Source organism: Dermacentor silvarum, chromosome 9, assembly GCF_013339745.2.
Source record: "Dermacentor silvarum isolate Dsil-2018 chromosome 9, BIME_Dsil_1.4, whole genome shotgun sequence".
Classification (NCBI taxonomy): Eukaryota; Metazoa; Arthropoda; class Arachnida; order Ixodida; family Ixodidae; genus Dermacentor; species Dermacentor silvarum.
This window is the reverse complement of record NC_051162.1, coordinates 48,697,757-48,712,502: the sequence shown is the minus strand read 5'-3', so window position 1 is coordinate 48,712,502 and position 14,746 is coordinate 48,697,757. Positions and strand designations below refer to the sequence as shown.

General features: G+C 43.8%; 1 protein-coding gene across 4 annotated transcripts in view; it reads right to left on the bottom strand.

Moving 5' to 3' along the window:
* Nucleotides 1-2,955: 2,955 nt before the first annotated feature.
* The window catches only part of LOC119465226 (uncharacterized), a 34,469-nt gene continuing 22,678 nt past the window's right edge, over nucleotides 2,956-14,746 (bottom strand). For 2 of the 4 annotated variants that reach the window (XM_037726022.2, XM_037726024.2), the window contains one exon: nucleotides 2,956-4,473. In XM_037726022.2, coding sequence (XP_037581950.1) covers nucleotides 3,184-4,473 — 1,290 coding nt within the window. In that variant the 3' untranslated portion in view covers nucleotides 2,956-3,183. Of the gene's footprint in view, nucleotides 4,474-5,924; nucleotides 6,016-10,202; nucleotides 10,241-14,746 lie in introns of all 4 variants that reach the window. The other 2 variants (XM_049656027.1, XM_049656028.1) reach the window with 2 other exon arrangements.

Genomic DNA, 14,746 nt, shown 5'->3' with positions numbered 1-14,746 from the left:
GAGGTTACGCTGGAGGTGGTGGATAAGTACAAATATCTTGGAGTGTGGATAAACAATGGGGCTGAGTACCTAACGGAACATGAAAAATATGTGACGGCTAAAGGTAGCAGAAATGCAGCTGTGATGAAAAATAGGGCACTGTGGAATTACAATAGGTACGAAGTGGTGAGAGGGATTTGGAAAGGGGTGATGGTCCCTAGTTTGACTTTCGGCAATGCGGTCCTGTGCATGAGATCAGAGGTTCGAGCAAGGTTGGAAGTTAAGCAGTGAGGGGTAGGTAGACTGGCTCTGGGAGCACACGGAAATACACCAAATCAGGGGGTACAGGGTGACATGGGATGGACGTCATTCGAGGGCAGGGAAGCCAGCAGCAAGATAGAATTTGAGGAGCGATTGAGAGAGATGGCAGAAAAGCGGTGGGCAAGGAGAGTTTTCAGTTATTAGTACATGAGGAATGTTGATACAAAATGGAGGAAGCTGACCAGAAAACTGTCAATCAAATATTTGGACTGCAGGAGGGGTGCAAACCAGGAAACAGCGGTTAAGAAAAAGGTTAAGGAAACAGAGAGGGGTCTGTGGAAAACAGGGATGCAGACGAAATCAGCACTGGGCACATACCGAACTTTCAAGCAAGAAATTGCCAAAGAAAATATCTACGATAATTCTAGGGGAAGCTCTTTGTTGTTTGAAGCCAGGACGGGAGTATTGCGGACTAAGATGTACCGAGTCAAGTACCAAGGTATAGACACGTTGTGCTGTGAGTGTGGAGAAGAAGAGGAAACGGCTGAACACCTCATACTTTTCTGTAAGGGGCTTAACCCTACAGTGCAAGGCAACGGGGCTGATTTTTTCAAAGCATTGGGGTTTAGGGACAGTGAAGGCAAAATAGACTTTAAGCGGGTAGAAATAACCAAACAGAGGTTATCTGATTGGTGGATAAAATTAAGGCAGGGGTGAAATTTCACCCACCACAAAGTACAAATTATGTTAATAGTCATGGCTAGGTGGCGTATGCCACCGCCCGATTTAAAGGGTTCAGCCTCATCCATCCATCCATCCATCCATTGGTGGCTCAACCTACCACCCCGTATCAAAGGGGACGCTCATAGCATCCACCCACCACATCCGTTGCTGGAAATCCACCACATCCGTTGCTGGCATAAAACACTTTCGTGTTAAAAAGTTCACTCACGATTACAATACTCCCTAATGCGAAATTTGAGCGCAGCTCTATACGTGTTTTCATTTCGCAACATATATTGGCTGACGCGGACAATTTGTCTCGTGCGTCATGTTGCAAACAGAGCGCAGTGTGGCGCGATTGCCTCGCTAATCGGGAGATAGCGAAAGGCAGCGCGTGGGTGCGATTCAAAGTATCCGCCGCATACAGACGTCCGCTCATGCAGCGCTGTTTCCATATATGGTACCGGCGGGCGCGCTCGCCGCATGCCTTATCGTTGGCGTCATCGGTGAACAGATGCGCGCTACTCTAGCGCCATCTCGTAGCCATCGTCGCCGGAGATCCCGTCTTGCTTGGCACTACGCTTTTCTCATGCTTTCGCCATACCCTCCTCCTCCACTTTCGTCCTCGCGCTCCCTTCGCTATCGCCGTCTTTCATCCCCCGCTGCGCTCCACATTCGCTCTTTCATCCTTAGCTGTGCTCGTTCGCTCAGTTACGCCGACACTGCCGCAAGAACGGACGCCCAAGAGCTGTGCTCTAAAATTCGGCATGCGAAAGCTACTTCTTTGAGTCTGCCGACAGCAGTGGTGTACTCTTGTCTGCTGTTTTGCACTAGCTGCCCAAAAATATGCAGGATTTTACGGGCAGGTGTCAGCCCTTCATGCTTTCAAGGCTGTTGTGGCACAGAACGGCAGACTTGTGCTGACAGATGCACGGGAGACAACCTCGCACCTCCCACTTAAAGGGACCCTGAACCACCCCTCGCGTTTGGTGAAATAACATACTCCGTGGGTAGCGTACGCTGCTGTGAACATCTCAGTAAAGTTTTGCTGTCGTACGGGGTGCGTGGAGCTCACAAGCAGAGCGCGAGGTCACCTTTCTCTCAAACGCTCTCGTTTCAACAGAAGCCATGATCCTCACTCTTTTCTGTGTGCTTTATTTCGTAATAAAGCACATTCCAATATGCGGCTGCTATAGGTCGCTGCGGCTGTCTACACCACGGCCTCCGCGGGGTGCCGCCATGAGTCCACTGGCTAAGCGCACTGCAGCTCGCTGAAGACAACCGCGTTTGGCTTACGTTTAGCGCATCATAGGCACCAAAATCCAAAGTCGTGGCGTCTACGTTTACATCCAAATTGAAATCTGAACTGCGCGCCACGGTGACATTTCGAATGCAGAGCGTTGTGGCCACGCCCCACCTCGCCGTAGAAATCGTAGAGCAAGGCATTGAAGGAACGGGCAACACAGCAGAGGCCGTGTTAGATTGCCAACAACTCCGCTTCTGCTGAACGCATTGAAGTACTTTTTAGGCAAACTATTTTTCAAATAGCCTATTTTCACTTCAAATGTATTTCTCCACTTCAATAGAAAGTGGTTCAGGGCCCCTTTAACACGCCTACACGACTGCGCTGCCTGGCGATCTTTTCATATGCTCCCGCGAGCGGAGTTGCTGAGCAGCGTCCATAGCACCGCCTGGTCCAGGTTAGGTGGCCTGTTGTTACGATCTCAAATAATGTTTTCGTGCAGTTACACTGTACATTAGTGCAGTGCCTATAGCTCTCGAATATCGTATGACAGCTGCCAATTGCAGCATCTCCTGACAGATTCGAACTGCTTTTATTTAAGAGGCTATGGCAACCATCGCTGTAAAGAATGCTACAAAGCCAATTTGAGCACATTGTAGTACAAAAAACACAATGTCATGAACTTATGAGCAGCTTTAAAGCTGAAAAGGACGTATTTGTACAGAAACCAGTAAAATTGGTTTTTGATAAAAGTTTTATTTAATTGGCATACGATGAGGAAGAAAGCAGCAGTGGTAACAACAGTGCATAGGAGAATTTAAACGCAGCATACAGCATAACAGTACAAAAATATTATATAGAGTAACACTGAACAAACAAATCCGCTGCTACGGCAGATTGTAAGTGGAAATTGTAGTGCTGTCAGACAGCAGTGCACATTGCAGGAAGACCTGTAATATGCCTGAAATGCCTCTCATTTATGCTCGAAAGAGTGGAATGAGCTCCAACGCTAACCGAAGCTTGTCATTCGCCACGTATCCCTCACGTTCTAGATCATCCAAACTTAACGAGCGTTCTAGGAAAAACAAGGCCTTGTTGCCAACTGGTCCTGGCTTTCCAAAGTGTGTGATACTGCGAAATGCAAGATATACACAAGAGCGTTCTTGGTTGCTCAACGGATGTAAAGCGCTCAGCTTGAATTCCCGATAAAATGGCCACTCCAGCGAGTCATCGTTCACGCCTTTGAGCAGCTTAAGGCGCAAGTGCACGGTGACCGACTCATCACCTTTAACGAGCTTCACGCCTCCCAATATGTGATAGCCAGAAAGATACATCCTTTCACCATTATAATCATAAAATCCGTCAAAATTTACACATTCCTTAATTGCTTTCAACCCTTTCAAAATGAAAATGCCACGCTCAGTGTTGCTCGACCCTCGCGTGAGTTCTCTTTGCTGGAGTGGTGTTTGCTGTTCCGTTTGTTCCTCTCTCTCTCTAGGTGCAGTGACGGAACCATCACTTGTGGCACACGTTTCAGAGGTCGTCAAGTTTGTTGCATGCTTCACGTCTTTTACGAGAAGAATTTCCTTGAACTCCCTCAGTCTCTGCGAAATTTCCCCCAAAGTTTCAGCGCTTTCTGCGATGTGTTCATTAAAATCTGCTTGAAACATACACAGATTATTTTTATTTTGTTCCAACTTCTCGAGACTAGTCCTTTTTGTATCTTCCACAGCTCTGCTTAAAGTGTCACCCAGACTACTTATGCTGCCAGAGAGTTCGTTGAGCCTGCTACCTTGTGCCATCAACATTTGTTTGACTGCTGTGATGGAGGCAACACCAGCAGCCGTTTCCAGAACACCACTCTGCACTGTGCAAGTTCCGCTTGCCGATGGCTGTAACAGCGCTTCTTTGATCGTGTTCATACAGTGTGAAAGCTCATTTAGTCGGTCACTTTGTGCGCTACTCTCGCTAAGGACTTCATCTAGCCTGTCTTTCATTTCGCCGACTCGCACGTCTAAGCTTGAGTTCAAAGCTCTCAGTATTGCTTCGGGATCACTGGATGAAGCTTGCGAGGCTCCAGACACTCGAGACACTGTATGATCGCTACAGTCACTCCTGAGATGTGCGCACACATTGTTGCAGGGAATCACAGCCAAGCACTTAGGACAAGACGTGGTGTGGTAGTCGCATTCTTGGACGAAGTGCTCGTACAGCTTGGAGGCAGCCATGACCACACCGCAGCCGCTTTCTTCATTCCAGCATTTTACCTGCAAATTATTTTTTAAAAAACAAAAACACATTATTTAATTCACCGTCATGGATTCCATGAGAAACACTCGCATGTCAATTACTGGACATTTTGGCCAATATTCAAAGCTAGGATTACAAAGTACTGAAGCAAAACAAATTTCCAGAAAACTACACCGCTTATGGCTTTTAGAGAAAGCTGAACGAACTCAGTAGCTCGTGTGGTACAAGTGCCATTACTGAAGTCATTAACACTATATTACAATGTCTTTCTAAAAAAGATGCTGTGGCTGTGAACCTGTAACCCTGTCTGATGTCACAGTGATTAGGTGCCTCAGCTTGGAGGGTAAATATTTGTACAGGGTCACCCAATCATGGTGAAACATTGCAATAACAGTGGGTGCACTATCATTCCCACATTTCTTCGAACTTGTCGGGAAAGATGTGGCTAATACGTCATTTTACAAAGGTCTACAATAATTAAAGAGTAATCTACAGCCAGCTTCATAGAAATGCACTCGAACCTCACTGCGACGAATACGACACGAAAATACCTTTGTTAGATTCGATGTCTATTATAACTAATACGCTGATATTGGAAAGAAATGTTTAATTCAATTAATTTATTGTATGACTCCGTTATATCCAAAAATTCGTTATATCCGTGTTGTTTTAAGAACTCGAATAGTATTACTACAGGGCTTGGTTTTTCAAGACCGGAGGACCTTTGCCTGTTGCGAATCATAAGCACTGACCAGGTAGAATGCATAGCAGGGCAGATTGGTTTCGATTTAAACTACACACATGAAGGAAAAGACAAAAGTGAAGACACATTCGCACACATGGGGCATGGGTGCCTACTAACAATGTAGTGTTTATTGAAGTTGTTCTCCAAGTTACTTGTACGTGACGTTACTTGTACGTGACGTTACTTGTACTTGAACAACCACTAGTTGCAAAGCTGTACCCGTGTCTCCTTCCCTTTCATAATTGTGAGCGACAAGTAATGAGTGTTGGCCAGTTACAAGAAAAATGATGCCAAAGGTCAATACAGTCGAACCTCGTTACAGCAAAGTGGCATCTGACACAAAAATACTACCTTTATATCCAATATTTGGTATAAGAATATATTCCTCATATCGATATCAGCAAGAAACATCTTAGTTTACTTTGTAATATCCGACAATTGATTCTATCCTCGCTCATTATATCGAAATTCGAGTGTTTATTTGCTAAGCTCTACTGTCCTGCAAATCAGCTCCCCCACCCACTAAATAACCTTCACTGTATTCACGCCTGAGTTCAATAGAGAAATCACCATTTCAGGCATAGCTACAAGCTGAATCCAATTGTAAGATAAAAACGTGAACCTTAAAAAACTCAAAGATGGTTCATTAGGAAACAAGGTAGAATAGAGAAAAATGTAAAACATTAGGTCATTGAGAACAATGAGAGAAGATGAGAACAAGACCTAGAGTAGCCTGGAACATTGGTCAGAAGAGTGAAGCCAAGAAACAGGGCAGGAATAGGCATGAGTGTACAGAATGAGGCTGAAAAGAAGGCTGAAAAGAAAAGGCAGAGAGTATAGACAGGAAGATAAATCAGAAGTGACAGTAGAATAATATCTCACAACAGGCTCAACAAAATGCTGTCCCACAGAACAAGAGCTTTGACAAATTTTCAAACAAAATATCAGCCATGATAAAAATTAGTAGCAACATGGTAAACTGATGATTCACTTGCTTAACCGATACCTTACGCAACTTATATCATATAGCGCCTTTATTTGCAGCTTGGTTACTCGAGGGCACGCGCCCTTTCCCTTAGCGCGTTTACTCGCTTTTCCTCGCCCAAGTCCAACCACAGTCCACCGACCACCATCGTGCCTAAAGCCCCTCCATCAGCTCACTCATGGCGGTAGTACTATGGAGGGGATTTAGTCATGCCTACCACGAAAACAGCCAAAAAAGTAAAAGAAAGCTATTGGCTTTCTTGCAAATAGCTTTGTTTTTGTTTTTTTCTGCGAAAAACCTGTGGCATTTCCTTTGCGCATCTAACACAATAACGATTTCTTTTACATTTTTTACTTTCTGCCCTAAAGAAGTCAGCTGCTAGCTGAATAGCAAGGAGGAAGGAAAGAACTAGGAGGGATTCATTGGGCAAAACTGAAGAGTCAGCCCAACACGTGATGCTGTCGCGGTAAGTTTCATACTGGTAATACACAGCGCGAGAAGAAACACGGGGACAAATAGCAGAACAGCGAATACCATGTCTGCTATTCATCCCCATGTTTCTTCTCGCGCTGTGTAAATACCAGTATGAATAACCAACTAGACCAGTCAGCCACCTTGGTAAGTTTCAGTGTCTTCCACCACTGCACGCTCTTCTTAAAGAGAGCACAGGCGCGACAGCAACGTGCAGCTGCCACACTCGCAGGCTGCAATATAAGCTACTGAAGCTGTGCGAACACATCGGGTCCGCTGAGCAGGGTCACGGACTGTTTGAGTGAGAAAAGGTTAAGGCAATGTCTTCACGAAAAGTTGGCTTGCGAAGGCTGGCTCAGCTGCGTAATGGTCCCTTCCAGCGTATTTCTTTCCTCCGTGGTCTATAACCCGTCCTTTTTTGAGTGTGTGTGCTTGAATTGCCCAACAACACATGTTGTATGCATCAACTCCGCCTCCCTGCTACCCCCTTCCCAGGATTCGAGGTACAAACGCAATTGTTTCTTGTACGCACCTCACTGCAACCGCCATACTAACACTGCTAAAGACTGCTTCTTTATCCTCTTCATGGAAGAAGGAAAAAGACTAGCAGGGCACATGACATCACAGAGCTAGCCTTGGCAAGCCAACCTTCACTGACGCTGCATTGTTTCGTTCATGGTAGCTCTTAGTGACACCACCATTGCGATCAGCCCACTCTACATTTCCCCATACTCTCTGCAGGCTCTGCAGTTGCAAACTGGCACTTGCCTATCACGTAGTGAGGGTCTATTTCTCCATAAATCTTTCCTGTTCATTTGCTACGACTAGGTGTCGAAATTGTCACGTGACACATTGTCCTAGTTTTTTTCCTACTGCTTTCATGATCCCATCTGTTTACTATTATGCTATATCCATCAGCGAATTGAGGAATCTCGGCAGTGCACTAATATGCTTTCCACTACGTCACATGCAAGCCAGCTTTCACAAATACACACTAGCCTTCCCTCAATTTTACGACCTAGATAAATCAATTGACGACACTGACATTGCATCAAATCAAGCACAAGGATCGCATTTGAAAAATCACACAATGCTATTTCACTTGCACTATTTAAAAACAGCTCTTCACACTCTGTCTAATGTGTCCCATTTAAGGCAGAGTTGGGCTAGTAGAAATTTAGACAGAGACGCGTTCTATCGTTAAGAAAAATCAAAACAGGTGCAGAGACAAAGGGATGACAGAAAATATCGAGCGCTGGACATCTTGGCGCATGTCTACATAAGGGCGGGCAGCAACTTGGCTCGACTTGACTATTGCCACTATAAATTTCACAAAGCCCGAAAACGCTTGCCAAGATCCACTGCTCTACCTTTTCTGTAGTCGTTTGTCTCTGCACCTTTCATATATTCTTATGCGTTGGAACATGTCTTTGTAATGTGTCCCGCTGTCAAGTCGTATTAGCTTTGTGCAAGACAGAGCGTTTATTCAAAACAATGTTTAACCAACTGGCCCCTGCTGCAGCTTTACTGACAGCGGGAGTTGAAATACCACAAGCACCAATAATTCCTTTTGATATTACCAGCCTCTTGACTTGCCTGTAATATAATCATGTGCCAAAATGCTGTAGTTCTCAGTATGGAGCTACCAAGAGTATCCCATGAAAAAGATAACTTAGAAAATGACAGATGCCTTTAATACTGTTAGAAATAACAAACTGATTCCACACAAACATACAACCTTTTCAGGGAAAGGGGGAAGAATTTGAGAATCGAAATACGTCACTGGTAAGTCCTACATTTCCTGTTTGTCACATGCTTGGCTGTTGCAAACACACTAGACAAAGAATGTGCCAGAATGATCAGCCTCCCGCAAGGCAGTGTTTGCTGGCCTTTATGAAATCCTACTTGAAATGACAATATAAGAGTGGCCAGTGACTATATCAACATGCATGCATTGAGAGCATTTTTTCACTGCCTAACTCCTGTTAGTGTTATATTGCTTGATGCAAGACGTGCCTCCACGTGCTGGAACTTTCCGGAATGTTGACGCCGATTCTGACTGACATTACAATGTTACAATATAAAAGGGAGGGAGCAATTACACAAGGCAGGGCTGGAGCTAAGTTTGTGAAGCTCAATGCGACATTATTAGGTGGTATTATATGCAATTAAATTTACGTTCCGACACTCCCATTTGCAACACTGCTTCTGTTCTCGTACTACACTCAGCTCAATCAGAAGCCTTCTCCACACAACCAATAGAAATTAGTAGCTCACACAAAAGTTGGATACTATCTTTAAATATAATTTCTTACAACAGTGAACAATACTGTCCAATCACCTAACGGTCCCCTTTCCCAGAAATTGTCAATAGGTCCAGAATTTGTCAGCAGTCCTTCCCAGCAGCTCCCAATTATAAGCTATTCACAAAAGGACCAGGACACAAGCAAAGCATCCTTACCGTTATTTGCTTGTGTCCTCATTCTTATGCACATTCATTACAATGAATTGGCTCCAACTTGACCAACTTGTAGTCAATCTAAACCTAAAATATATGATGCCAAAACATTTTGTGGTGCAGCACAGCACCAAAGTCATGTAGTACCTTGTGATTACACAAGAAATGCTGCAACTGTTAGCTAATGGCTATGGTCGCCTGGTTACTGCACTGCTAAGAACCAGTAATGCTGCCGTCTCTGTAAATCAGAACTATAGACGACTGAAAATGCAACAAAAAAAATCAGAAGTATGAATAGGACTGACAGAAGTAACTTTAGTGTTCCTGTGAGATTTGGCATTGTTTATGGCTGTGGTTCATGCATAAGCACAGTTCCAGTGAAAGTACTAAGTTTCGGTTGCATTCCTTCCCACCCCTAATCTTAAACCTCTTCATGGTGCTCTAGCAGAACGCAAAATGTTCCTAACACAGTACACCCACACATTTCTGGTTTTCTCTGCTCTCCCACATTATGCTCCAGTTCCTGAAAGCAAAACAAAAGCTTTGGCTGTCTGTGGTTCTGCTTTTATACTTGTGCATGTCATTTTGTCTTGTAGTTTGCCCTTATAATCTTGTGTAGACCAATTTTCAGTCCTTTCACAGCTTTATTGTCTGCTGTGTCATGCACTGTCACATGTCAAACAATGCAGAAAAGTAAAATTGTGAAGTTTAACATCCTGATACGGCACAGCGGGTTATAAGAGATGCTGTAGAGGAGCCCTCTGGACTAATTTAGACCACTTAAAAATCTATGTAGACGAGCATTCCATGCATTCCAGTCGAACATGGTTGACGATCACAGACACTTGAAATGATCAAAAGTGATTGCACAAGGAACGCCGCTAAGCCAGTGAAATGCCCTGTTTGATCATGTTCAGCACTGCCACATGATGCTAAGCAACAGAATAAGCTGAATTCCTTGGCTATCTTTTTTTTTTGTACATGTCCATGTGCATGAGAAGCAATCCAAAACAGCATCGCAGGAAGCTTGCAGAAGAATGTGACATAAACCTGCATTTTAGCAGCTTAAATAACAGTTTTATTTTACCAGCATGCTGACGAGCTCTTGCAAACATGGCGCTGTGCCTGCAAAATATCAAGGTTATGTCAGGAAGCAGCATACAAATAAAGAGCAAGTCATTTTATGTGAAACAGAAAACATCTATGCAACTTCCTCAAAGAGAACCAACAGCATAACAAAAAGTAAGCTCGTAAAAGAAAATGAAACATGTCCACCAAACACGATCTGCAAAGTTTATCAGGTATGTATTGCTGGCAGTCTCACACTGTGAAATAAGGTCATAGACCCTAAAGCATTCCACATCAACCAAACAGTAGGCAGTTGGCAAGTCAAGTTACACTGCAACTTCATTATTAAGCGGGTGGTGGGAATGCGGAATTAGGCACTGAGTTATAAGATTTTACATCTCAACACCACAATCAGGGCAAAAATATGTTATAGCAGGGGGCTCCGAACGTGCACCCAAACCTTAGTACACGAGCATTTTTGCATTCCACCCAAATCGAAATGTAGACATCACAGTTATGAATCATGCCTGCAACCTCATGTTTGGCAGCAGAATGTCATGGGCACTAAGAAACTATGGTGGTTATGGCATAAACATGCCACGAGCAATTCTACAATCTAATCAACAATGAACACACTCCTATCCTGTGTGTTGAAATAAAGAGGGCGCCAAAGTAAATGTTATTAAAGCGTACACAAAAGCTTTATTTCTGTCAGAGGGAAGACAGGACAGGTCAACCCGCAGATGTTGGAATCTATACGAAGTAGAGCTTTCGTGAAGCAGTTGATTAAATGCTATAAAACTCTTTATCTTCTGCTGTGTAGTTTGTAGCACAGCAATCATATGCCTGCCAGGGAAGATAAGACATGGAGGCGACCCCCATGTGACCTACGTAACCCGTGCGACCATGGATTATGCCATCACTGATCTTGGCCCAATTTTCATTACACCAACACCTACACCTTGCCCAGTTTACTACTGCACCCTCTGCAAGAGCTGCCCATTTTACTCGACAAGGAACGACCTAGCAGACGTGCGTACGCACATGGGGAAGAAAGCAAAAAAAAGATTCACTGCTTGAAGCGTATATTTGTTGCAGTGAGGATATTTAGGCATTCTTTGTTGCCTCATTGAGTACTTCTGTAGCGAATTATACCGGTAACGGACACATCTGTACGAGTAGTGCAGATGGCTATATTTATGCCGATTCATTATATGACAGCTGTCCTTCGTATGGACTATTCAAGAAGAGAGCAGCAGTAGCCAGGGTCGGCAAGGTCCACAAAGGTTAGCAAAGAGAGCTTCACTTTACAACAGTGTGGTGCTTTGGCATAGCTCTGCATAGCTAAACTAAACTAACCATACCAAACCTAGCCTAACCTAATCTAACCTAGATTGTGCAGGCAATAACCAAAAGCTATTCAAGGCTTCGTTTGTGCCGTTCCAGTGTTCCAGGCCGATGTGTCAACTGATGATGCAATTCCTGTGTTTACTTGTGCCATATTCTAAAATACTGTCACGTTGTAGTGATAGAGAAGAACAAGACAGTAGAAAAACTGTGGGTTACGAAATTAACACTTGATTGCGTGAACTTGTGCTCAGAAAAGCTATGACACTCAAAGTACAGTGGTAGCGGTGACAAAAAGTCGTCGGTTGTCAGAACCTGATCTCAAGGTCAAGAGCGTTGGCTATTTGTACGTGACACATCGTACATTTCAGCCTAATCACTGATGTTTGTGCATGTTCCGGAATGTCAAGCAATATTCATGTCAGATTACACAACTTTCTTTCGCTATAGAATCGACGACAGCATTAAGGAAGGGGCCGATACAGGTAAGCACGTGTCACATGAAGTGATGACGTTATAACAGTAATTAGCCAATGAAAAACGGTCACATGAGAAAGATCAGCAATGCTTATGTACCCCCTATGCTACTGTTCAAAGCACCAGTGAAAAGAACAAGGAAAAATGCAGGGCTCAATTTTTTTTGTTAGTTGCCAGCACTCAGGCTTTATTAACATCTGATTCCCTACCAGTAAATTATGTCATTCCAGAAGGATTAATACTCGGCCTCTCCTCTTCTTAATATATATTGATAACTTACCACTGCACCTATACTGCAATATTTGCATGTTGGCAGATGACTGCATTGTTTACCATGCAGTTAGTAACATGTTTGACCAAATCTCCTTCAGGAAGATATTAACCACTTTACGAAAATGGTGCAATTGCAGATTACTGACAGGTAACCAAAACAAATGCAAACTACTGGTATTCTCCCATCAGTGTAACCCATTAGCTCACCCTTACAAAATAAATACTGTACACATAGAAACTGTGCAGTCGTACAAAAACCTTGGTGTTACCCTTCCTAATGACTTGTCTTGGAGCGCACACATTACTAACATCATCTCATCTTCTAATAAATCTCTCAGTTCCTTGAAACATAACCTAAAACAAGCCCCTATATATGTGAAATTGCTAGTCTATCAAACCATAATAAAACGTAAACTTGAATATGCATGTGCCATATGCAGCCCATACCATCAACGAGCTCAAATCAGTTCAGAACCATGCCATAAGGTTAATCCATTCAACATATTCTTGTAATGACAGGATGTCATTATTGAAAAAAAATAAGAATCCAGTCTACTAACCCTTGCTAAACGCCACCATATCTCTCCTTTTTTTGCAAGTTTCATCACACTTAACCACCGTCAATTATTCCCACTGCCCGCATATCACATTGCACTTGGCACACTTATCAAGTTGGCCACCCTCACACTCATACTACCACTTCTTCAAGCCTACGCTTGTTTTCATGCAGCAACAGATTTGAATTAACTGCCCCACTAAATTGGCACCATAAACACAAAATATTCACTCGAAATTAACAGACCATCCTTCAGAATAAACAACTACGGAATTTGTTTTTCACATTTATTATTTGAGCTATTCATGTACAGTAGACTCTATTTAAATGATGCGCGAAGGGACAGAAAGATATGTTCCATTTATATGAAGTTTCATTTAAGTGAAGGACAGAAAATTAACAGGAATTGTTTTATTCGAAAAGTGTCCCAGTGTTCTGAAATTACTGTGGTGAAAAATAAAGAGACTTTACTGCATTCTGCTTCTAACATCGTAGCTTCTTTTGTGCAAGGTTGTGCTCAAGCATGAAAGGATTCCCAATTATTCTGCACAGTCCTTGTGTTCAAAGTAGTGCTACAAACTTTCAACGAACCGTCCATGTTTTGCGGTCTAATGCCAGACAGTAACGCGCACTAGAGAGTAATATCTGTCTTCGTCAACTGAGTCATAGTCTTTGCCCCGAACTTCATTGATAATATTTTCACCTCTCTCTTCAGAGCTGATAACAAGAGCATCATTTGGGCTGTCATTTCCTGACGGTTTAAACAATGTGCTTAGTATTGGCAGCCTGACTGCAACGTCTTACCTACTTTATAATGCTCTCTTCCTGTTCAGGGATCATTACTTGCCTAAAGAAGTCTTGATGACGGAGACACCGTCGCAACTTCCAGATCTTTAATGTACATTACCTTTCCTGGAATGGATCAGATTTTTTTCATTAAGCCCGACCCTCATAGAACGAATTTCCGGCGCCCGAGCGGCAAACTTCGTCCGACAGCGGCCGCTTGAAATCAGGTCGCGCGCCACCGACTTAGAGGGAATGAATATTTTCGCCCGCCGCCAGAAGCGTTCAGTGCGCTGCGACAAGTCCGATCCAATCAGGAGGCAGCACTTCTGGCTGTTGCATCACGGGATTGATGGCGGCGGCGATCCCAGTCGCCCGCTTCGAACTGAATTTGGCGTTGTTTTTGTAGAATTCACTTCGTTTGTAGCAAATGACTGCACAAACGGTTTTTGCTTAGTCTCATGCCGCTTCGATGAGAGAGTGTTATGGCTAATCTTGAGGAATTTTCGAGATCACTTCTCGTTTCGAACGCACCTAAGCCTAATGTGAGAGATTTTTTCTTTGAGATGCGAGCGCCACCTGTCGGTAAAGTTGGGAGATAGGCGCAAGGACCGCATATGGCCTCTGAGATGGGAATATTTCGGAGGCTATGGTAAACAGCTTGTACAGCTTGTCTGTTTCACTGCAGATCGGCGGACATGGGAAGTAAAAATACAACGCGCTCCTGGCTTCCATTGCGCTGCCTCTCACACTTTCCGGACGCACACACACATAAAATTACTTAGGCGCCCTATGTATGCGAAATTCATAGCGTCCCGCATGTAAACTATGCTTTCACGCTATACTAAAACTCTCTGCAAAGTTCGTTTGCTGAACGGTAACGCTATTTCCCTTAACCCCGCTATTACGCTTACGTTAAACTAAAACTGTCTAATGGCACTACCCACTGTAACCGCATGGACACAATGCTGGCAGAGCCAAGCTGTTTTTTGGTGTTTTTTGTGCTTTCTGGAGGTTGCGGCGCTGGAGCTCGGTCTCCCCGTCCCAACTTGGGTGTGGCCCGTGGCTTCGTTACCTCCCTAAGAGGGGGCAACGGAGCTTCTCAGGACATTCATTAAAATCCAAGC